Source organism: Silene latifolia, chromosome 8 (genome assembly GCF_048544455.1).
Source record: "Silene latifolia isolate original U9 population chromosome 8, ASM4854445v1, whole genome shotgun sequence".
NCBI lineage: Eukaryota > Viridiplantae > Streptophyta > Magnoliopsida > Caryophyllales > Caryophyllaceae > Silene > Silene latifolia.
In genome coordinates this window covers 418,574-440,217 of record NC_133533.1, presented here as the reverse complement: position 1 = coordinate 440,217, position 21,644 = coordinate 418,574, and the positions used below count along the sequence as shown (strand labels likewise).

Here is a 21,644-nt window from a genome sequence, read left to right as displayed (position 1 = left end):
AGCTCGTCTCATTCACTTATGAATCGTTTGGTTGGGTCCAATCTATATACGGAGTATATGATTTTTTTTTTTATTTTTTTTTTACAATGATAAAATTGGGATTAAAATGAAGAAAGTCACATATAGCTTATACTACAAACTTCGGAGTACAGGAGACACTTAGACTACTAGAAAATCAAGTAACCAAACTAAAAGTAATTGAGAATGAAGTAGAAACAGTAAGACGACATTTTTTGTATGGAGGATGATAAAAGTTCTCGAAGTGGAATAGGTTTGCCTCCTTTCTTTTAGTCCGTGTAGCCACTGCAGATTTCGTGATGTACCTGCAAAGAAAATGAGGAAATTCGAAAGAAATGGAAGATCATTTCTTCAGATGAACACTAGCTTGTGTCACACGACCTCTGCGTTTGGAATAATCCATCTTGCGTCAACAACTATTGGTCCAGCTTTCCTTAGCCGCAATAACTAAAACTAAACCGAAGATATCCTGCTAACCTGAACAGAGTCCGATGATATCCGCTTCTTTTTATCAATTTGGAAAACAGTTTCCTCCTAGACCACCTTAGTATTCTCGAGAATAAGTGTTGAATGCACCATTTGCTCTTTAGGTAAAGGAGAAGAAGGGGAGGAGATTTTCATGGGGTGTTCTCGTTTGGATAGAATTTTCAGGGTTGAGAGGTCGAACCATCGTGAAAGACAATGAACCTGCGTGGAAAAAAAGGAGAGATCCTTTCCAAAATTCCACCTACCAAATTCTCGTAATCCTTTGACGAAATATGCAGTTGCTTTTTAGCTTACTTTTTGTTGGAAAAGAAGTACTTTGTCGGTGTTTGCGTAAAGGACTGGGCAGAAGAGTCAGTACCCTCGGCTACTGGAGGCGGGTCAGACTCGTCGTTGGTGTCGAAAACCATAGGCCATATTGAACAGAACTAACTAGCGTAAATTGATTGAGATAAGAAATAAAAGAGCATATTAAAATAAGACTTCCTTCATTTCGGTCAATTATTCCCTTTTTATCCCTTTCTTTATAAACTGTATTTTGATTGAGATAAGAAAAAAAGAGCATATTAAAAAGAAAAAGAAGCAAGAATTCGATTGTCGATTCTTACTAATAAAACAACCGAATTTGAGAGGTGTCTTAGTTGTCAAATAATTAATCTTCAATGTTTCCAAGAAGGCTATCTCAATATATGGTCGATAATAAATGCACATGAGTCATGCCAAACGCAATACGGAGTACCGAATACATAGTAACTAAGTTACGAGTAAATATAATTTTTTAGGATAAATAATAATACTTCTATATACTCCAGAGTTAATAAGAATACGCGAAGTATTATGCATCTCGAAAATGAGAGCCCCATATGAGAATGGATCAAGATCCAGGAAATCATGTGTACTACTAATGTTCACACATGATGTAATCAATCAAGATAACATGATGAGGTTACGAATTACGATAGAATGAATGCAGTTAACCAAAACATTGGGTTATACTACTTATTACTTATACTATATGTGCAGTAGTTGACTTACAAGTTGGCGTGCATGATTCAAGCAAATGTAAATGTTGACGTTTGTATTGCCCAAAGTCTTCCAATAAACTACATTGGAGACCAATCCTCAAAAATCGTATTTATATTTATCTTATCACAATTTCTTGTGTGAAATTATCCTATAATAACTGATCGAAAATCATTTACGTAGTCATGTTCATGGAAATAGGCGACATTCCGCACCTTTTTTGATAATATTATTGAAAACACTTTTTTTTTTAACTTGTATATTCATTTTTGAAATATCTTTTCATATCTTTTTTAATTTATAACTTTTAGTTACCTTAAATAGTCTCACAAAAATTCATCATGAGACCGTCTTCACAAGATAAAGTTGCTCACATGTGTTTATTAGGTTTTATTTTCATAATATCAATATTCATTTTAATGTAAATTGCATGTTTATATGAATAATTGACCAAAACTATGTCTCTAGATATATACACCTTATTAGTTAAAATCCTATTTTAAGATTCCTTGTAATCTGTAAATATTAGTAAAAAGGCTTAACAATGTTAAAATAAAGTTGCCCAAGTGTGTGTACTACATTTGGCGGAATAAAAGAAGTGAATATAGGCTCTGTTTGGTAAAACGAACTGAAAAGATAACTGAAACCTGAAAAGGTATTTGGAAACTGAAAAGTTACCTGAAACCTGAAAATGTAGCTGATAAGGTAACTGAAAATTAGGACCTGATAAAGTGACTGATTATATAAAAAATTGTTTGGCAAACTAACCGAAAAGGTAGCTTATTTTGGTAAAATGACGTAAAAAGATATAATAATTATTTATATATTATAAATTGAAAGGATAAAAAGTTAACGTAGTTGCTCATTCAAGTACACATTTTGCTCAATCATAGACTTTTTTTCATAATGTTTCCATACTCTACCCTTCTTGCAACCAAAAAAAAACATTTTTTCTTTCTTTTCCTCCCCTAAAACATAATCAAATTGCTCATAATTTTTTAATTAAGAATCACAATTCTAAAACTAAACAGCAAATTACTTTGTTTATCTATTCACTCCTTTAGTTTTATTTGGAATAAGTTGATTAGATGATTAATCTTTTTAATTAGGGTTTCATTTTCTTTATATTAAGGTTTGGATTAAAGTTGAATATTGTTTGATGCTTGATATACGTTTCATCATCAATGAGCATCTTTGATTGTGTTTGTCGACATGTTGATTCTCCTCAAAATAGGCTATTAGATGCATAGCTCGATAATTAACCTAGACGGTGGTGGCGTGAGGGTGATGTGACATGGGAGGTGACGTTGCTAGGGCGGCATCAATAACAAAATGACGGTAAGGGGTGGTGGTCTGGTAGAGGGGCGGTGCCGCGATGGGTAGTTGTAGGGAGGCGCGACTTTAGGGTCCGACGAGGGTTGGCCATGCGGTGGACGGTGGTGGCAATTGGGTGTCTGGGACGACAGTGAGGGTGGGTAAGGTGTTTCTAAGTTTGTTTTTTTTTTTAAAATCGAAAAAGGAAACGAAGAGAGGGAGATTAGGTGAAGAAATGAGAAGGGCAATTGTGTAAATTATGTACATGATTGAGTAAATCATGTACATGAATGAGCAACACCCAAAGTTAATACTACCAAGAATTAGGGTATCAATTCATTTCATTTCAGGTAAGCTACTTGCAAACACTTACAGAAAAATAAGTTACCTGAAATTTTTCTCAAAGAAACTACTTCAATCAAAACAGGTACCTGAAATGTCCTGTCCAGAGCCATAAAGTAAGTTATTATCAAAAATTTACAAAGATTTTAAACCATAATAAAATGAGTAAATTATCAATTACACCCACGTCAAATACACATTTTTACATTTACTCCCACGTCAAATTTTTTTATTAAATTACACCCAAGTTAATAGCTCAGTTTACAAATTGCACCCAATATCGGAATCCGGCCAAATTTCCGTCAATTTTCAAAATTTCAGGGATAAAACATATTTTTAGGACGATTTTACCCTCCTGCTTTCTTTATTGACTTTGTGCTTGTTTGATGTTTAACATCTCATTCATTCCCTTCCCTTCCTTCTTCATCATTCTCTCTTATATTTCCCCTAATTTGATTTCCATCATTGTGTTACTAATCCTCAAGGTAATTCATTCCCCATTGTTTTGTTTTTGTTCAATGTGTTCAATTTTATTAATTTGTATTCAATGAGCTTGAAAAGTATAAGGTTGCGATGGAGCGGTTACGGAATGAAGTTGGTTCGAGGGTTGATAGCCTTAGTCAGGAATGATTGGCTCGAAAATCCGACGGTGCATTCATCTCCAAGGACGAGTTCCGACTTGTAGACTCGTCAAGATACGGAACAGACGCGCCATAAAGCACGCATTTGGCGTACCTTACGAGGCCAACAAGTGCGGCAACCTCGGACCTCGACTTATCATCACCCCGACACATCGAAACTCCTCCCGTAACAACTCAATCTCCTTACGGCAACTCGCTGAGTCACTCAGTCCGAGTCGAGCAAATACCTCCCGGAATTCACCGTGATCGGGGACCACCTCTCTCTTAATCGAATCAAGCATCGACATAACCCTAATTCTCAATTGATCATCGTTAAGGTCAACCAACGTCGTATCGTTTCGGCACTGTGCGATCAAGAATTCGCGCAATTCATCGACATCTTCGCTCAATTCAAGCTCCTTCAATGATAATATTTCAAGCAAAGTGCATAAATCACGAGTCAACTCATGCAAATTACTCGAAATCAATTCAATTTGCATAATTTAATTGGGATTTATACGAAAATTTGAAAGGGGAAGATTTTGGGGAAAAATTGGGATGAAATTAGTGTAAAAACTGAAATGGGGGAAGTGAAATGAAGAGTCACAGGTTATTCAGAGTTAGAAACACGCGGGGGCAATTTTGTCATTTCACATAGTTTTTCGCCTGAAAATGGGTTGGGGTGCAATTTCTAACCTGAGCTATTAATTTGAGTGTAAATTAAAAAAAAAATTTGACGTGGGAGTAAATATAAAAACGTGCATTTGACGTGGGTGTAATTGATAATTTACTCTAATAAAATTGAACGTAACTTAATTATATGAAAATTGAAAATGAAATAAAAAAAAAGACTTGAATAAGAAGCTAGAGGAGCTGTTGTAAAACCCTGGGAGAGAGAGGGAGGCTGATAAACAAACATAAACCCTCTGCAGATTATTGAATTGAATCTGCAGAAACGAATTCAAACTCAGATCTTTAACTTTCTGGAAGAAGAAGAAGAAGTAGTAGTAATACTAGTAATATTCCTACTATGTCTATGTTTACTAAATCCTTAACTTGTACTTTCTCTCTCCTCAATTTCCCCAAATTTATTCCTCGTTTCTCCTATCCTTCTCCTTCTCTTCTGTCTCGCCTTCGTCCCACAATGTTCACTCCCCTTCGCTCCTCTTCCTCCTCTTCTTCTCCCACTCAGCAGCAGCAGCAGCATCAACATCAACATCAGCATCAGCATCACCATCAGCAGCTTTCGTGTTCGCCGCCGCCTTGTGGTCAAGTCCATGTCATTGTTGGTCCCATGTTCGCCGGCAAGACCACCACCCTCCTCCGCCGCATCCAATCCGAGCGCCACCTTGGCAGGTTCTATTTCCAAACTTCTATTTTATGCTCTTATTATGCTGCTGTTATTTGCTACCTTTAATATGCCAAATCCGCTATCTTTGTATTCTTGTCCTTTTTTTATGGCATTACACACTCTGCTTCTACCAAAGTTATTAACTTTCTGCTTTTGCAACTCTTTAGTATTAAAATACCCCATATAGTAAAAAATATAGTACAAGGTAAACACCTGATTGAGACGATTGACGAAGGGGTATGTTCGATTAATGGTTATCACCTTTACTATGAAGCTTCAGTATTATACTCCGTAAATGTATCATCTTTATGCCAACTCATATCTAGTTACTATATGCTTAACTTGCATTAATACACTAATTTAAATGACTCGACTATTTATTTGTAAAAATCTTGTGGTAAAAGGGTCCACAAAAAGCTGTCACTCGACTACTTGAGAGCATGGTTAGGAGTACTTGTTTTGAGATCACCGTAGCTCAGTAGAGGCCACTGAGATTTTGTAATTTTGCACTGGCGGATATGGTTGTCACCCTTAGTATCTCCCAGTTTTCAGGCTGCGCAATTCAGTAAATGCCCCCTACTGTTGGATAAAACCTTGAAAGATCTTTGTTATTCGGGAAGGTTGAGAGAGGCAATTCAGTTACTGTGGCATACAGGAGTGGCTGTGGACTGGAGTACTTATGCACTTCTCCTGCAAGAATGCATTCATAGAGGAGCGTATCAGTGGGGCAAAAGTATTCATGCTCATACGGTGGTGGTTGGATTTGCTACCAATGAATATCTAAACATCAAACTATTGATTTTATATGCAAAGCTGGGGGAGTTAAGAACTGCACACATCCTCTTTGATAGGTTGGCGGAGAAGAGTTTAATTTCATGGAACGCCATCATTGCAGGGTATGTGCAGAAAGGTATGGAAGATGTGGGATTGACACTCTATTATTCCATGAGACAGTGTGGTCTAACTCCAGATCAGTTCACCTTTGCATCTGTCTTTAGAGCATGTGCTTCATTAGCACAGCTGGAACAAGGGAAACGAGTCCATGCAGTCATGTTTAAGTGTAGAATAGGGCAAAATGTAGTGGTTAATAGTGCTCTAATGGATATGTACTTTAAATGTAGCTGTCCGTTTGATGGGCACAAGGTTTTTGATAAATCTGAAGTGAAGAATGTTATCACCTGGACCAGCCTTATATCCGGGTACGGACACAATGGAAAGATTGCCAAGGTCTTTGAGCTCTTTCATGAAATGATCAAAGAAGGTTTGAGACCCAATTATGTCACCTTTCTTGCAGTACTTTCTGCTTGTAGCCACGGAGGTCTTGTAGATGAAGGTTGGAAGTATTTCTCATCGATGAGGAAGGATTATGGCATCCAACCACATGAAAAACATTATGCAGCTATGGTTGATCTTTTGGGACGTGCAGGAAGGTTAGGGGATGCTTACAATTTTATTAATAGTTCACCGTGTAAGGAAAATCCTGTTGTCTGGGGTTCCTTGCTCGGGGCTTGTAGAACTCATGGCAATGTTGAGTTATTGAAGCTATCAGCTAAGAAATTCTTTGATCTGGAGACAGAAAATGCTGGAAAGTATGTTGTTTTGTCCAATAGTTATGCTTCTTATGGGCTATGGGAAAACGTAGCTGAGGTATGGGGATTGATGAGAGACTTTGGGGTGAAAAAGGACCCTGGTTATAGTAAGATTGAGGTTCAAAATGAGGTTCATGTCTTCTTCAAGGGAGATAACACACATGTAGAAGCTGAAAATACATATCAAATGCTAAATGAGTTGACATGTGTGATCAAGGACAGAGGATATAATCCCGAGTTAATCACAGAGTAGGCTTGGCCACTGAGTACAATTTGCAGAACACTTTTGTTTTGCATGTTTGTTGATGCTCTTAAAGGTTGCATTGCAATTTGTAGGTGAACAGGTAAAACCAATTTTATGTCGCTGTACTCCAGCATTACATGTGTACTACCTTGTTCAATATCAGGACGTTTTATGGCACTTGGGACAGTGTAATGAATTACCTGAAGTGGCCGCGCGTAATTTTTGAATCGTCATGATACCAGAGTGGGTAATTCAAGTACTAAAGGAGCCTGGGTCATTATAAAGACTATGCGAGTTTTTAGGAATGGTGGCTCTGCTTATTTGAAGTGTTTTTTCCGGACTTCTTAACCATTCCCTTAATATTTTCATACAGTGAGATATATCTACTATGGTTAATAAATATTTGTTGCGGTGTTATCATCTGCAAGTGCACTTCGTCAGATTTATGAATAGGATTTGTGATTTCACTTTGATCCACAGTAAGGTGATAGTCAGCTCTTATACGCCTGCTACATGCTAAGTATATTTTTTGGAGTAGTTTTCCAGGGAATGTGATATGTTTAATGTGGGAGAAGATGGTTTAAGAGGTTACTCCCTCCATCCCGTTTTTATTGTCCCCTTTTCAATTTTAAGAGGATGTAAAGAAAAGTGATAATTATGCACTCTACCCCTTGAATTAAAGATGGTTGAAACAATATTATTGTGGTGGAGATGGTGCTAATTATTACCTATAGGCAGTATTGGGTGCTCAATTTTTTTTCCTTGCGAAATTTAGAAAGGAGGAAATAATCTTGGAATAAATGTTGAGGGGATCTCCTTTAATCCTTTTGATTTTCCATGATGTAGCCATCACCAACAGAGCTTCCAGTATCATTTATTACAAGCCTTTGAGGTATATCAGGAATCTAATTTGTGCATCTGAGGATAGTGGTTGCAGAGTTAATGGGTTTAAATCTAATTAGCACTTTAAGCCTGGAGTCCTGCACTAATGCTTGAAGCTTGCAGTTACAATTGTTTGAATTTGTTTCCTTCACTGTGTACTGTCTGCTGTTTCTTCGAGAAAGAAAGTAAGACACTAAGACACAAATGAATCCACAAAAGGTTACAATTAATAAATTAAGCGCACATGAACTCTTCGATTATTCTGTCTTGATTAGGTAGGAACCACATAGCGGGTGGAATTTAAGTACGTCATCTCATATGCAGATTTGCAGTTTGGGTTTCAACTAGGAGCCTCTAAAAATCATTTTTTTAATCCTTGTGATCAAGTTCTTCGCTTATTTTTATTTTTCATTTTGTCTTTTTCATACTGCTATTTGCTTTGGATTAGGCTTAACAGTCTGGTTGTTGGTACAGGCCACAGTCTTGCATTGAACAATTATTTTCTTTTGTTGTATTAAACAGGAATATTGCTCTGATAAAATCAGATAAAGATACAAGATACGAACTCAACTCGGTTGTCACTCATGATGGGAATAAATATCCATGTTGGGCATTACATAATCTCTCATCATTCAGACAGAAGATTGGCCCTAGTGCGTATAATGAGGTATAATTTTACAGAAGTGTCATGTACATTCTAGATTATGTTACACAATGGAAGCATGTACCACATATACTTGAAACACTGAAGCAGAGATGCTTACATCCAATGGATAGCTGTTTTTTCTTGAGTCTCAAATCTTTCAATTGATTGTGTTGTATATGATAAGTGAAGTTCGGTTATTGTGAAGGATTAACTTTGGGATTTAAAGTATCATCTCATAACGGGTGAAATTTGCAGCTAGATGTGATTGGTATTGACGAGGCCCAGTTTTTCGAAGATCTATATGATTTCTGCGAAACAGCTGCTGACCATGATGGCAAAACCATCATAGTTGCCGGTCTTGATGGTGACTACTTACGGTAATTTTACAAAACCTTTATTTTCACACTGATTTGACAGTTGACACTTTCATTACAGCTAATATGAAATCTTTGTTGATACCGTGTGTCTTAAAGGAGGAGCTTTGGGTCTGTGCTTGATATTATACCTCTGGCAGACTCAGTAACGAAACTCACGGCTCGATGCGATGTATGTGGGAAACTTGCAAATTTTACGCTGAGGAAAACAGAAGAAACAGATACAGAGGTGATAGGTGGAGCTGAAGTATACATGCCAGTGTGCCGACAGCACTATATGAGTGGCCAGGTAGTTATTGAAGCGGCTAGACATGTACTGCAACAAAAGGTTCAGTGTGGCTAGCTCTGCCTTTGACAAGCCAGTTTAAAGATGTCGATGTTACATGGTCCATTATTTGCGTAAAGTTGTTAGTAACTCCGTTGATGTAGGCATTGAGGATATGTTAGTTAGTACTCCGTAGTTAGTTGTTAGTAGTCAGAAATATTTGGAAAACTGAAAGGTATTTTCAAAGGAAAACATGGTGTAATTTGTAATGTTTCAGTGTCTTCTGTATTGCATTCAGCCATCTGTTTTGGAACAAGCTGCTACAAGTATATCATCATCTCCGCAGGAAGGGGGAGAGAGTTTATGACCTTTGTTTCTCCTTCCTTGGTTTGCTCTACAACCCCGGTCTGCTATTATTAACCATGACAAAATCATCATCATCAATATATAAATGGGAGAATGCGAACTTGACATTTATATCATACAAAAAGACCTTGTTGGTAAAAATGAGGGGCCAATGTGAACTTGTCATTTATCAATGTGTACTAATACACTACTATTGGCGATTCATGAAACTAGTCGAGAATGGGTGTTTAAGATATGTTATTTCTCATATTGAGGATCTTGTGGTTTATCTCAAGGAAATAAGTAGCCAACTACTCTGTGTTATACGTGAAGATAATACACGTGCATCGCTCAACTTAAAGCGGGGTTCATCATATAATAAAACATATTTTGCCCACTCTTTTCACTCACGATCTTCAAAAGGATGGTGTTGTTACTTGTTAGTGTCAACAAATTTGCTCTAGTGGTTAAGACTAAGGTAACCTGACAATAGGTCATGGGTTCAATTCGAGTCCTCTTCCCTATAGTGATTCACCAAGGCGCAAAACATGGAAGAAGTTAAGATGTTTTCTTTTATTAGATTTTTTGTTCGATGGAGTAGAATTTTATCTAGTGAAGTTTTAACTTTTAATGAGATGGATATCCATATATTTAGAAAATATTCTCTAGCTCAATACGATGTACTCCTCCACTATATATATACCCGTACCAAGTGACTAATCTTTTTCAATTTCTACTATATCTCATATATTTCTACCGTATTTAGTATAAGTCATTTAATTTAATTAATTTAATTTTGTAAATCAAGAATGAAACAAAATATTATTAATATATTATATTAACATAATTGTTCCGGGTGTAATTCCAGAGCAAGTTTGTTTACCACCCGCGCTTGTAAGATGACGTCTTTGGTTAAATCTTCCTTGCCTTGATTGTTCTCCTCGGCCTCTCCTGCAACAATGAACGGCGGGGCTTGGCTTTGTGTGCGTCTTTCTCACTCCGACGCTCAAGTCGAAGAACTCGAATGGACTAAGTTGTATGTTACTTGGCTAAGTATGTGTTGTAGAGAGATAAAGAAGATATTCTGCAGGATGAATAGTGATTCTTGGCTAAATTGTGGATCCTCTACTCAATGAGAGTAGAGGAGTATTTATAGACTTTCACCTTTTGTCACGTAGTGGCCAAGTGGCTAGCAGGTGGAAAGACTGATCTACCCCTCGGCCGAGGGACCTATGGCAGGCCGGCGGGCCCTGTTGACTCACCGCCGAGGGGTCTTGGATATGAGTACGCGGATATGTGCCCCCATTTGGCTAGTTGTCTCGGTAGGGACCTAGACAGTTGCGTCGGTTAAATTTTGTCTAGGTCGTTGACTTGTTGTGGATATCCTCGACGCTTCAACGTGTTGATTTCGGTCGGTCGGGTGCGAGAATACGCCCATCAATAATATTGAATAAATATCAAATCAAAAAAACTTCCCATAGAGGTAAGTTAAGTTTGGGAAAGCCGTTTAGCTCAGTAGTCGTACTCCTACGAGTAAACTGATTGAAAGAAAAAAAAAAAAAAAAAGGAAAAAAGGAAAAAAGGAAAGTATGTAAAAAGAAAAAAAAAAAGCAGCGTTTGTTCACAATTGATTCATTCTCAATTTCTCAACAACAGGTATTCCTTCTTCCTTCCTGTGCTGCTTCTTCGTCTTCCCTCTTTTCGTCTCTTCTCTTTCTCCTTTTCTCCTATTTTTCTGCTCTCTATACTAATACCCAACCCAGTCAGTACTACTCTCTCCTTATTACTAATATATTCCTTCTTTTTCTTAAACCCTAATTATTTTATTTGCCATTCTAATTTACTTTCACTAACCCTAATTTGATTTATTTACTGTTGATTGTTTGTATGTTTGATTGATGAATGGAATTTGATATGTTGATGATTAATTAATTGATTGATTAGGTATAAAAGAAGAAGAAGAAGAAAGAGTTGATTATAATAATAAAAATAAAAGTAGGTAGTCGGGGTTTTGAGGGTGTAGATGTCCCTCAATCAATCAAGGTCGGACAAGAACGATACCCAGTTTCGAAAACCAACATTTAGTGGTGCTCGATCTGGTCACTCCAATAGATCCAACCATCGCCCTTTTAACGGCGGCCGCGGCTCCCGTGCCCCTGCCGCCCCCTCTACCTCTACCGCCAACCCCATTCCTCCTTCTAACCGCAGGTATCAATGATACGACTTTATGCTAAAGGAAGCTCATTACTGCTCCCTTATGTGCTGCTCATTTTTCTTTTTCTTTTTTGATTTTCAGTTATGCTAAGGTTAGCAATACCCCTCAAGGCGCCCAACCTGCTCAGTCACTGCAAAATGGCGCCCCTTTGCCGTCTCCATTACCAGGTTACTTCACTTTCACAACTGGGCAACTTTAGTCTCGTCTTTTATTACGACTATTGCATGTACCTGTAGAGGACATGCCAAGTATTTTGTGTTAATTGTACTCGCCCGTTTTTCTTTTGCTGTTTATTATTCTTAAAATCATTCAAATGGTTTAAGCGACTAGTTTTGACATTTCAGGAGTGTCCAATATACCAGTTCCGCCTGTCGTTGCTAAGCTAGCTGATGTGCCGCCCCAGAAGACTGAACGACCCTTACCCAAAGCTCCTTCTAATCAGCCGTCATCCACTAATACGGTCTCCACGCTGCCATCTACCCCATCTAAGGGTATAACCTTTTTGTTGCTTCACATTCTGCCATCTTCTATCTTAGGGTTTTTTTCGTCCTAATGTATTGTTTCTTACTTCGTATTGATTAAAAAATAATGATCTTTTTTCTTCTTTTATGTTTCCTATCTTCTTTTGATTTAGGGGATGGAGTCAAGGGATTTTCGCTCCAGTTTGGTTCCATTAGTGCAGGGTATATGCAGGTTCGTTGTCTTTGATATCAAAACTTGTTTAAAACTGTCATGCTAGTCTAAGATGTTAAGTTATCCAATAGCGTTTACTCACTAACCCTATGCTATGTTGTTAATTTATTTACAGGTGCCAGCTCGAACGAGCTCTGCTCCACCAAAGTTAGATGAGCAACAGCGTGATCAGGTTTGCTTTACCCTTTTCATCCATTTTGTTGCCCTTTTAACCACTAGATATTATATTAATATTAATATATAACATATTCTTATGTACTTTATCTAGTTAGGCACTAGACAGCTCTTCTGATTGAATCTATGGAGTGATATTGCCTTTTCGTTTATTTCTTGCGTTGAGCTGCTGAACATATAAAGATGCCTATATTAAAAAAGGATAAAGCTTTGAGGCAGTGGATATGGTTTGATACTTGAAATGTTACAGAAGGAATCATTTTTTTCTGTTCCGATAAATTTCAAGTTCTCTTTTGTAGACATGGTTATATAGAAGCATTGAACACGCGCTGTTCTTGTTCTATTGTTTCTTTCTTGTTCTTATATTGTAATTGTCCTGCTTACTGCTTTTTTCCTTTATTCAGGCTAAACGTGATGCTTCAAGAGCTATACCCTCAGTTCCCTTACCTCGTGGTCATAAGCCGGACTTTGCAACGAAGGAGGCTGCTTTAGTTGAGAAACCTGTCAGTCAGGAAACTAATACAAAGCCACATGTCAAAAGAGATGTCTCTGTGACTTCTGCATCTCCACCAACGCCGGCACAAAAACCCCAACCTCCTGCTCTTCCGATGGCAGGGTTGTCTATGCCTTCGCCATATCATCAACAAGCACCTTCAATGCACTATGGTGGGTCCAATCAACGAATTCAGTCTCATGGCGTGCCATCTAGTTCACTTCAAATGCCAATGCCAATGCCGATGCCTTTACCGATGGGAACTCCCTCTCAAGGCCCACATCAACTCTATGTTCATTCTCTTGTACATCCAGGCCAGAACTTGGGATACACCACTCAGCCGCCAACCCAGCTTCCTCATCAGCCAGGGAACGTTGGAATTAACATGTCTACTCAGTTTAACCAACAGCCTACTCAGTTTAACCAACAGCCTGCTGGAAATTTTGGCAGCACCCGTACAATAGTGAAGATAACTCATCCAGATACGCATGAAGAGTTGAGACTTGGGAATGATGGGCCATCTCCATCAATGTCACATCATACTGCTGCCACACAAAACCAACCTCTTCCTCCCTATACTGCTAACCATCCTATGAACTATTATTCTAACACTTATTCTTCTGGTCCCCCAATTTTTCCAGCACCAAGTTCACTTCCCTTGGTGGGTACACAGTCAAGTGCTACCACTCAGGGGTCTAGGTTTACCTATCCCGTTAGCCAAGCACAGTCATTTGTGTTCCAACCTTCTAATACCTTTCCAGGTAAAAGCGGGGTCTCAAAGCTTGGCGTTGACCTTTCATTTGCTGACCATAGCAGGGGTATTCAGAATTTGATTCCTCTAACGCAACCAAGTTCAAAACCGGTTACTATTAAAGCTGCCGGCGAAAAGGCTGCAAGTTCCACAAAAGGTTTAAAGGTAACTATGCCGTCAAAATCTGATGTTGCGAGTTCAAATCAATTTGCTCCTGCACCAACTTCTGTTACAGTTGAGGCCCTTATCCCAGCAACATTGCCTGCGTCTCTTAACACAAATCCAAGGGACCTTGCACCTATTCCTAGTTTGGATTCTGTCAGTAAGTTCAAAGATGTTATGCCTATATCCACTGGGGACATCCAGAAACAGCTGAGCGAAAATGTAAATCTCCAACCATCTCTGCAGGTTCCTTCATTTTTGGTGATTCTTTTTTTTTTTTTCTTTTTTTTTTATTAATTTCATTTTGTACCCTCTGTAGGTTGATGGAGAGTCCAACACCCAAGTGCTGAAGCACTTAGATGATTCTTCCAAGATTACCACGGCAGAAAGTTCAGAGGCTAAAATAACTTGTTCTTCATCGGAACCCAAGGATGGTCTATCGGATCCCGCCAGGTTATCACCTATTGTGACTGATACAACACCAAATGAACTTGCCGTTAAAGTCTCTGCGAACTTGTCTCATCCATCTGAAAGCGGTGAATCCCAGAATGTGATGAATGAAGCTTTTAAACAAGATGGTCCTCCTTTGTGTGAAGACATTGCAAGTAAATCATCTATTAGCAATGGTGCAGAGGCAGAACTTCCAGAAGTGCTGTCGTTAGATGATTCGAAGGGCCCAGAATATCTCGCAGGAGCTGGACAAGATAACTCGGTTAAACTTACAGGGAAAACTGAATTTGTTGGGGATGCAATAGAAGCTACTCAAACAAATGCAGATTCTGACACACCTATCACTGAAGGTGAAATAATGCAGAGCAAACTCTCTGATGTTCATGATATCTCGGTCTCAGAAACTTCATCAGGCTTATTGGATGGCCCAAGTCCGAAGGACTTTGATTTATCAAAATCTAGTGTGACAGACCATGAGGTAATACCTGTTTCTGCAAACATTTTGGACGCAAATGCAGGGCTCGAAACAGAGACCGTTGACATTTCTAGGCCAAGTTCATCGTCTAGTAGTATATCAGGATCAAGTAAGTCGTCCTTGGAGTCAACAAAGCCAAAAAATAGAGGGAAGAAAAAGTTGAAGGAATTGCTTCAGAAGGCAGATGCTCTTGGTACAACTGCTGATCTTTACAATGCTTACAAGGGGCCAGAGGATAAGAAAGAAAGCATTGATGCTTCAGAACATGAACATGCTGATGAGGGCAATATGAAGGAGGTGCACACTGATGATGCTAACACAGAGGAGAGCACACCGAAGAACAAGTATGAGCAGAGTAAACCTGAGTTAGAGGACTGGGAAGATGCTGCTGACATCTCCACACCAAAGTTGGAATCTTCTGGTGAAGGTGTTCATGATGAAGAGGTTGTTACCACAAAAAAGTATTCCAGAGATTTCCTTCTTAAATTTTCTGAGCTATGCCCAAACCTTCCTGAGGGTTTTGAAATTATGTCTGACGTAGCTGATGCCTTAATGCGTGTTAGTACTCCTCGTAGTGATCGTGAATATCCTACTGCTGGAAGAGTTGTTGACAGAGCGGGTGTAGGTACTCGTGACCGGCGAGCCAATGTGACGATGAATGCTGATAGGTGGAACAAACAACCAGGCCCTTTTTCTCCAGATCCAAGGGCAGACTTTGTTCATGGAAACGACATGTCAGGATTTCAAGGTGGTCGGGGTCCCGGGCCTAATTATGGTGTGCTTCGGAACCCAAGACCACAAGGCCCCGTTCAGAATGTTGGGGGTATTTTATCCGGGCCAATGCATTCCTTGGGCTTCCAGGGTGTTCAAAGAAATAACCCTGATACTGACCGTTGGCTAAGAGGTACTAACTTCAATAAAGGTTTGATGCCTTCTCCCCATACTACTGTACCCGTGATACACAAAGCTGAGAGAAAGTATGAAATTGGTAAAGTAACTGATGAAGAACAGGCAAAACAAAGGAAGTTGAAGGGTATTTTAAACAAGCTGACTCCTCAGAACTTTGACAGATTATTTGAGCAAGTTAAAGAAGTAAACATAGACAATGTTACAACTTTAACTGGAGTTATCTCTCAGATCTTTGACAAAGCTTTAACCGAACCAACTTTCTGTGAAATGTATGCAAACTTTTGCCAACACCTGGCATCTGGGTTGCCAGACCTTAGTGTAGATGATGAGAAGATCACGTTCAGGCGGTTGCTTCTTAACAAATGTCAGGAGGAATTCGAGAGGGGAGAAAGAGAGGAACAAGAAGCCAATAATGCTGATGGTGAAGGGGGCTCAGAACAGTCTGAAGCAGTGAGAGAAGAGATGAGAGTGAAAGTGCGGAGGCGTATGCTGGGTAACATTAGATTGATAGGAGAGCTGTACAAGAAGAGGATGTTGACAGAAAGAATTATGCACGAGTGTATAAAGAAGCTGTTGGGCCAATATCAAAAACCTGATGAAGAGAACATTGAAGCTTTGTGCAAGTTGATGAGCACTATCGGGGAGATGATCGATCATCCCAAAGCCAAGGAGCATATGGATGCTTATTTTGACATCATGGGACAGCTCTCCAATGATATGAAGCTATCTTCAAGGGTACGGTTCATGTTGAGGGATGCTATTGATTTAAGGAAAAACAAATGGCAACAGAGAAGGAAGATTGAAGGGCCGAAGAAGATTGAAGAAGTGCATCGTGATGCTGCTCAGGAAAGGCAGGGTCAAGTTAACCGATTAAGTCGTAATGTCAGCATGAACGCTGGAGCAAGAAGGGGTCAACCGTTAGAATTTGGTCCACGGGGATCAATGTTATCTTCCCCAATTGGCACAGGAATGGGTTACAGAGGTATGTCTCCCCAAATTCGCGGGTTTGGTGGGCAGGATATGCGGATGGATGGTAGGAACATTTATGAAAGCAGTACTGTTTCAGTGCCTCTACCCCAAAGGTCTTCATCTGATGAACCAATTATGCTTGGACCTCAAGGTTGTCTTGCCAGAGACATGGCGCATAGACAACCATCAGTGTCAAGTTCATCTTTATACGGCAATTCTCCCTCCTTTGGGGATTCTAGAAGAATGGGTGGGGGTCTAAATGGCTACGGAGCTGCACAAGAGCCTGGAATTTACAGCACCAGGGAAGGTCACTTCCCAAGGAATGCCTCAGACAGATTTGGTGCTTCAGTTGCTTTTGATCAATCCAGTAGCCAAGAGCTTAATTCAAGTTCTGCTAATAGGGACTCAAGATACCTGGATCGAAATTTGGACAGGTCTAGGCCAACGACCTCCTCCGTGCCAAGAGCAGGAATATCTGTACCTCAAAATCACTCTTCAAATAACGTCTTGCCTGAAGAGCGGTTACGCAATATGTCTATTGCAGCAATAAAAGAATTTTACAGGTATGAACTCGTTTAGTTGTCTCAGTTTATACCCTTTATTTGTTTCTTTTTTGAATTGCATGCTGTCTGCATGCTATTGTAATGTTGTCTCTACTTCCCTCTTTTCTATGTCTTCGTTTGGTAATCAGAATCATGTTGAGTTATAGTAGTTGCTTAAGCTGTTTGTCTGTGGGGCAAGAATTAGAGAGGGTGGCTTGTTTTATAAGGGAGTTGCACCCATAGCAACCCAAAAACATAAGCCAATGTGAGCGTACAACCACATCTATGTACTACACTCACTTCTTATCTTTTGATATGGGATACTTGAACATTTGTGTGAATAATCAACTTCCCTCCCTTCACACATTTCTTCTTCAAACTCCCGTTGAAGATTTGCAAACTCATCTTATAATGTTGTTAGACATGCTGCCCGATCACCACTACATCTGATGGACATTCGACACGGGAGACAAAACGTAGATCTTCAATCATATTTGGCCTGCCTCACACGTCGCCAGCTGAACCATTTGCTCTAATACCACCGTTAAGCCAGAATTTAAGCGAGTAGCCCGATTTATAAGTGAGTTGCCAGTTGCCACCCATATCAAGACAAAAGCTTAAGCCAATGGGCGAGGAAACAACAACAGTTATAACCCCTCCCATTTCTTCTAATCTTTTGATGTGGGACACTTGAACATATGTGTCGAATACGCAACATTGTCCGACTGAGGTATTTGGGCGGGAATCTGTTTGGCATATGATGTCAATGTGTGATAAAAATAAGAGAAAGTGGGCTTATGACGTGTCAGATGCTTTTCCTTTGATTGGTCGGTTAGGAATTTAGTATGCTTGCAACGATAAGTCAATGTGAGATGAAAATAAGAGAAAGTGGGCTTATGATGTGGTATATGTTATTCCTTTTATTTGTTGGTTAGGAATTTCGTATGCTCGCTGTATAGTGTGATTAACACTTTCAGGTCTCATATCCTGCTACATTTTTGTGTCGTAGTTTTCCCTTATCACATCAAGGAATTTGCTGTGAAACTTAAGCCAAAGCAAATTTGTTAAGTTTTTCAATCATCAGAGTGTAGCCATCATACCTGCATAGGTGTGCTTTGTCCAGCTCTCCTCTCCTGGTTTTACAAAGGGCCTTGATGGCAATTTTTTGTCCGGTCATCTATTATGGCAGACTAGCATCAGAGGAGTTCTAAGCTCATGGAATGATTGAATAGATAAATACATAGGGCTAAACGCTTAATTAATGTTTCTATCTTACAGCTCCTTCACTACGTTTGTAGTACTTTCCTATAGAGCTGTTTTAGCTCTCGTGGCTTTGGATTCACATGCTTATAATTTCTCCGATATCATTTTCTTAGATGTGTGACTTGTGTGTCTAAGGAATTCTGCCTACTGCTGGCAAAACACAAATCATGAACTTGCGATATGCTAGGATCATCTTGAACTATATACTAAGAGCATCCCCAACCAACAACAACATCAGAGCATCCCCAACCATGGAGAAAAAAATCTCCATGGGTAGGATGGAGAGAAATTATTCTCCATAGGCTCCTTTATCCATGAAGAAAATCTCCATGGGGATGGAGAATGGAAGGATTATCCGGTGGAACGGAGAGCTCCTCCTTTTTGATGGAGAGAAAATAGTGGGGCCCGCAGTTGACAACAACCTTTCATTTTGATTTTTTTTGTTTTTAGCGCATAAACCGTCACTTTTGTATAACAATCCCACTGAATTGTCTTTTGGTGGGTCCCCTCTGTCAAGTGGTCCAATAGTCTTATGCCATGTGGATTGTTGTCCCCTTTAATATTCAACCGATGGATAAAAATATTATCCATGGATGTGGGTGTTTTTTAGATGGAGATTGGAGAAAATGAGGTGGATGTTTTGGGCCCACCCATGGAGAGAAAAGCTGGGGATGCTCTAAGAACCCCCATGCTTTTTCTCAGTATAGGATTTACTGTTATCTCGAGTACGGGTCTTTTTCTTTGTATTCTTCATTTTAGTTGCTCATTTGCATTATTTTGCTAATTTTATCACTGTTTTTGTTTCAACGATATTTGAAAATGTTGTATCAGACTATCATATGATTCTCAGGAGACATAGTCTATTTGTGAGGTACAAGTGTGGTCGCTATTCCCGCTATTTATTTGGACCCATGTTCTGTTAGATAAATTTTATATGTGCTTTTGTTGTACTTGTATGTGGAGATGGCTTTGAAGGATGGCTTACCAAAATATGCCTCTTACATTAGGCTTGGGCACTTTGAGCATGTAACCTTACCCAAAGTCGTATGTAGGTAGTGTGAAATTATACCCTGGAACTCTAAAAAGGCTAGCGATTCCTTTATCTATGATGGAGTTGCATTGACTTCTAGTTGATGATTTTGTTTCATGTTGATTCCTATCATCTGCATGTGGTTTGCACAAGGACAAGGTGGAATGTAGTTGGTGTGCAGTAGGATGCTATTATACTTACGCAAAAGTGCTGGTTTACCTTTTCTGTACTTTTGTTTAGTTCCTTATCTGCAATGTTCCCGACATGCATGTAGGTTATTTTGTTACTTTGTTTCTAGGTTATAGTTGACGTTTAAGCTGGGTTCCTGTTATATTTTTTTGTATTTTGGATATAAAAGATATTCATGATCATGTTTTTTGTTGACTCCTGGAGGACATGTTGCTTCTTTAGGCTGGTTATATTGGCAAGGGAATTGACATTAGATTGGGTGCTTTGAGATTGTAGTGTCCAAAGTTCAAGGGAATTGGCGCTCCCTATATTTTCATGTTGCGTGGTTTGCTCTACTGCTGATATTTTGATTACATTCCCTCTTATTTTCTTACTCTATATATAAGTTACCTCAAAGGAAAAACAAAATCAGTTAGGAATTGAAGCAGCTTAACAATCCCTTTATGGGTTTTCTGGTGCTAGTACTATTAACTATACAATAATACATGTGATCTGGTGTCCCATATCATCTTAGAACGCGCATTGGAGTTACATCCCGTGAATTCACTTTGGTTAGTATGGAGAAGTTATATATTCAGCTTTAGGATTGTAATATAATTAAGAGTAATTTGCTTGCAGTGTGAAAGATGAGAAGGAAGTTGCATTATGCATCAAAGATTTGAATGCTCCCAGCTTCTACCCTAATGTTGTGTCTACATGGGTTAGCGACTCCTTTGAAAGGAAGGATATCGAACGTGATTCATTGGCAAAACTGCTGGTCAGCCTTACGAAGCCTCAAGATGGCACTTTTAGCCCAAGTCAATTAATTCAAGGGTAAGTCAGTGTCGCATTTGGGCAATTTTGGTTTGATCTATTACAAAGCTTTCACATTGTTGATATTTGGTTTGACCTTGTAGGTTTGAATCAGTATTGACCAACTTAGAGGATACTGTGACGGATGCACCTAAAGCACCTGAGTTTCTCGGGCGTATTTTTGCGAAGGTGGTACTGGAAAATGTTTTGCTCTTGAAAGATGTGGGCCATCTGATACAGCACGGTGGTGAGGAACCAGGTAGACTAGTTGAGGTCGGGCTGGCAGCCCAAGTTGTTGCAAGTCTGCTTGAGATGATCAAATCTGAAAAAGGAGAATCGACTCTGAATGAGATCCGAGTTAGCTCTAAGTTGCAGTTACATCATTTCCTCCCTCCCCCACCCATCAGATGCCCAAAATTAGAGATGTTTATGTAGGGTTTTGTGATTACTCTCTACCCGAAATTTAGAAATATTTATGTATGGGCTACTATTTTTTTTTTTTGCTCTTGAAAATATTTATAGGCAAGATTGAAAACAAATAGGCTCATTAACAGCTGATGTTTTGTTTCTAGTATGAAGTAACTGTATTTGAAAATAGTTGATGTTTTTGGTGGGTGAGAATCCAGTTTTCCTTTATGCTTCTGTGTTCTTGATGCTAATTTAAATGGCTGAGTTCTATTGAGCCTGCTGAGTGCGCGATAATTACTGTGATCTGTGATCGCATTCTTGACATGTATGCTCTATACAGCTCTGACTTTTACGCTTAACTCTGCATTGATGGTACATATATATAGGTGGCTCAGCAATGCCACAGGCCAAAAATCAAATAATATGTTGGCGTAATTTTAGGGAAGGCATAATGCCACTAGCAAAATCACTAATGTCACTCGTATTTGTGAGACAATGAATTGTCCTTAGACTTGCCTTGTATTTGGAGGCATTTTATTCTGGGCCGAGCCATCCCACAAAGCGTGGATAAATAGGAGGACATGCGTGGTGTTGTTTCTTGTTCAAGTTCAACAAAAGATGCATCATCCAAAA

The 21,644-nt window shown here is 39.1% G+C and overlaps 2 protein-coding genes across 4 annotated transcripts; both read left to right on the top strand.

The window, feature by feature from the left end:
- Positions 1-4,649: 4,649 nt before the first annotated feature.
- Positions 4,650-9,467, top strand: LOC141595906 (thymidine kinase a). 2 transcript variants are annotated; one of them, XM_074415861.1, is made up of 5 exons: positions 4,650-5,156; positions 5,697-7,084; positions 8,389-8,533; positions 8,768-8,889; positions 8,986-9,467. In XM_074415861.1, the coding sequence occupies exons 1-2, from the start codon at positions 4,831-4,833 to the stop codon at positions 6,991-6,993; spliced, it is 1,623 nt and encodes a 540-aa protein (XP_074271962.1). In that variant the 5' UTR covers positions 4,650-4,830; the 3' UTR covers positions 6,994-7,084; positions 8,389-8,533; positions 8,768-8,889; positions 8,986-9,467. The 2 variants fall into 2 exon arrangements, with proteins under 2 accessions (XP_074271962.1, XP_074271963.1); XM_074415862.1 differs by lacking the exon at positions 5,697-7,084 and having other exon boundaries at positions 4,655-5,156.
- A 1,528-nt stretch (positions 9,468-10,995) lies between these two features.
- Positions 10,996-21,239, top strand: LOC141595905 (eukaryotic translation initiation factor 4G-like). 2 transcript variants are annotated; one of them, XM_074415859.1, is made up of 10 exons: positions 10,996-11,152; positions 11,441-11,704; positions 11,793-11,878; positions 12,056-12,202; positions 12,346-12,404; positions 12,520-12,576; positions 12,983-14,206; positions 14,304-17,350; positions 20,430-20,624; positions 20,708-21,239. In XM_074415859.1, exons 2-10 carry the CDS (start codon positions 11,520-11,522, stop codon positions 21,036-21,038), a joined length of 5,331 nt encoding a protein of 1,776 aa, XP_074271960.1. In that variant the 5' UTR covers positions 10,996-11,152; positions 11,441-11,519; the 3' UTR covers positions 21,039-21,239. The 2 variants fall into 2 exon arrangements, with proteins under 2 accessions (XP_074271960.1, XP_074271961.1); XM_074415860.1 differs by lacking the exon at positions 10,996-11,152 and adding an exon at positions 11,155-11,258.
- Positions 21,240-21,644: the final 405 nt, after the last annotated feature.

Excerpts from the sequence above, each read along its gene's own strand:
- LOC141595906 (XM_074415861.1), top strand. The coding sequence starts at position 4,831 with ATGTCTATGTTTACTAAATCCTTAACTTGTACTTTCTCTCTCCTCAAT. Across the intron at positions 5,157-5,696 it reads TCCGAGCGCCACCTTGGCAG|TTTTCAGGCTGCGCAATTCA; the intron begins GTTCTATTTCCA and ends AGTATCTCCCAG.
- LOC141595905 (XM_074415859.1), top strand. The coding sequence starts at position 11,520 with ATGTCCCTCAATCAATCAAGGTCGGACAAGAACGATACCCAGTTTCGA. Across the intron at positions 11,705-11,792 it reads ATTCCTCCTTCTAACCGCAG|TTATGCTAAGGTTAGCAATA; the intron begins GTATCAATGATA and ends TTTGATTTTCAG. Across the intron at positions 20,625-20,707 it reads CCAAGTCAATTAATTCAAGG|GTTTGAATCAGTATTGACCA; the intron begins GTAAGTCAGTGT and ends TTGACCTTGTAG.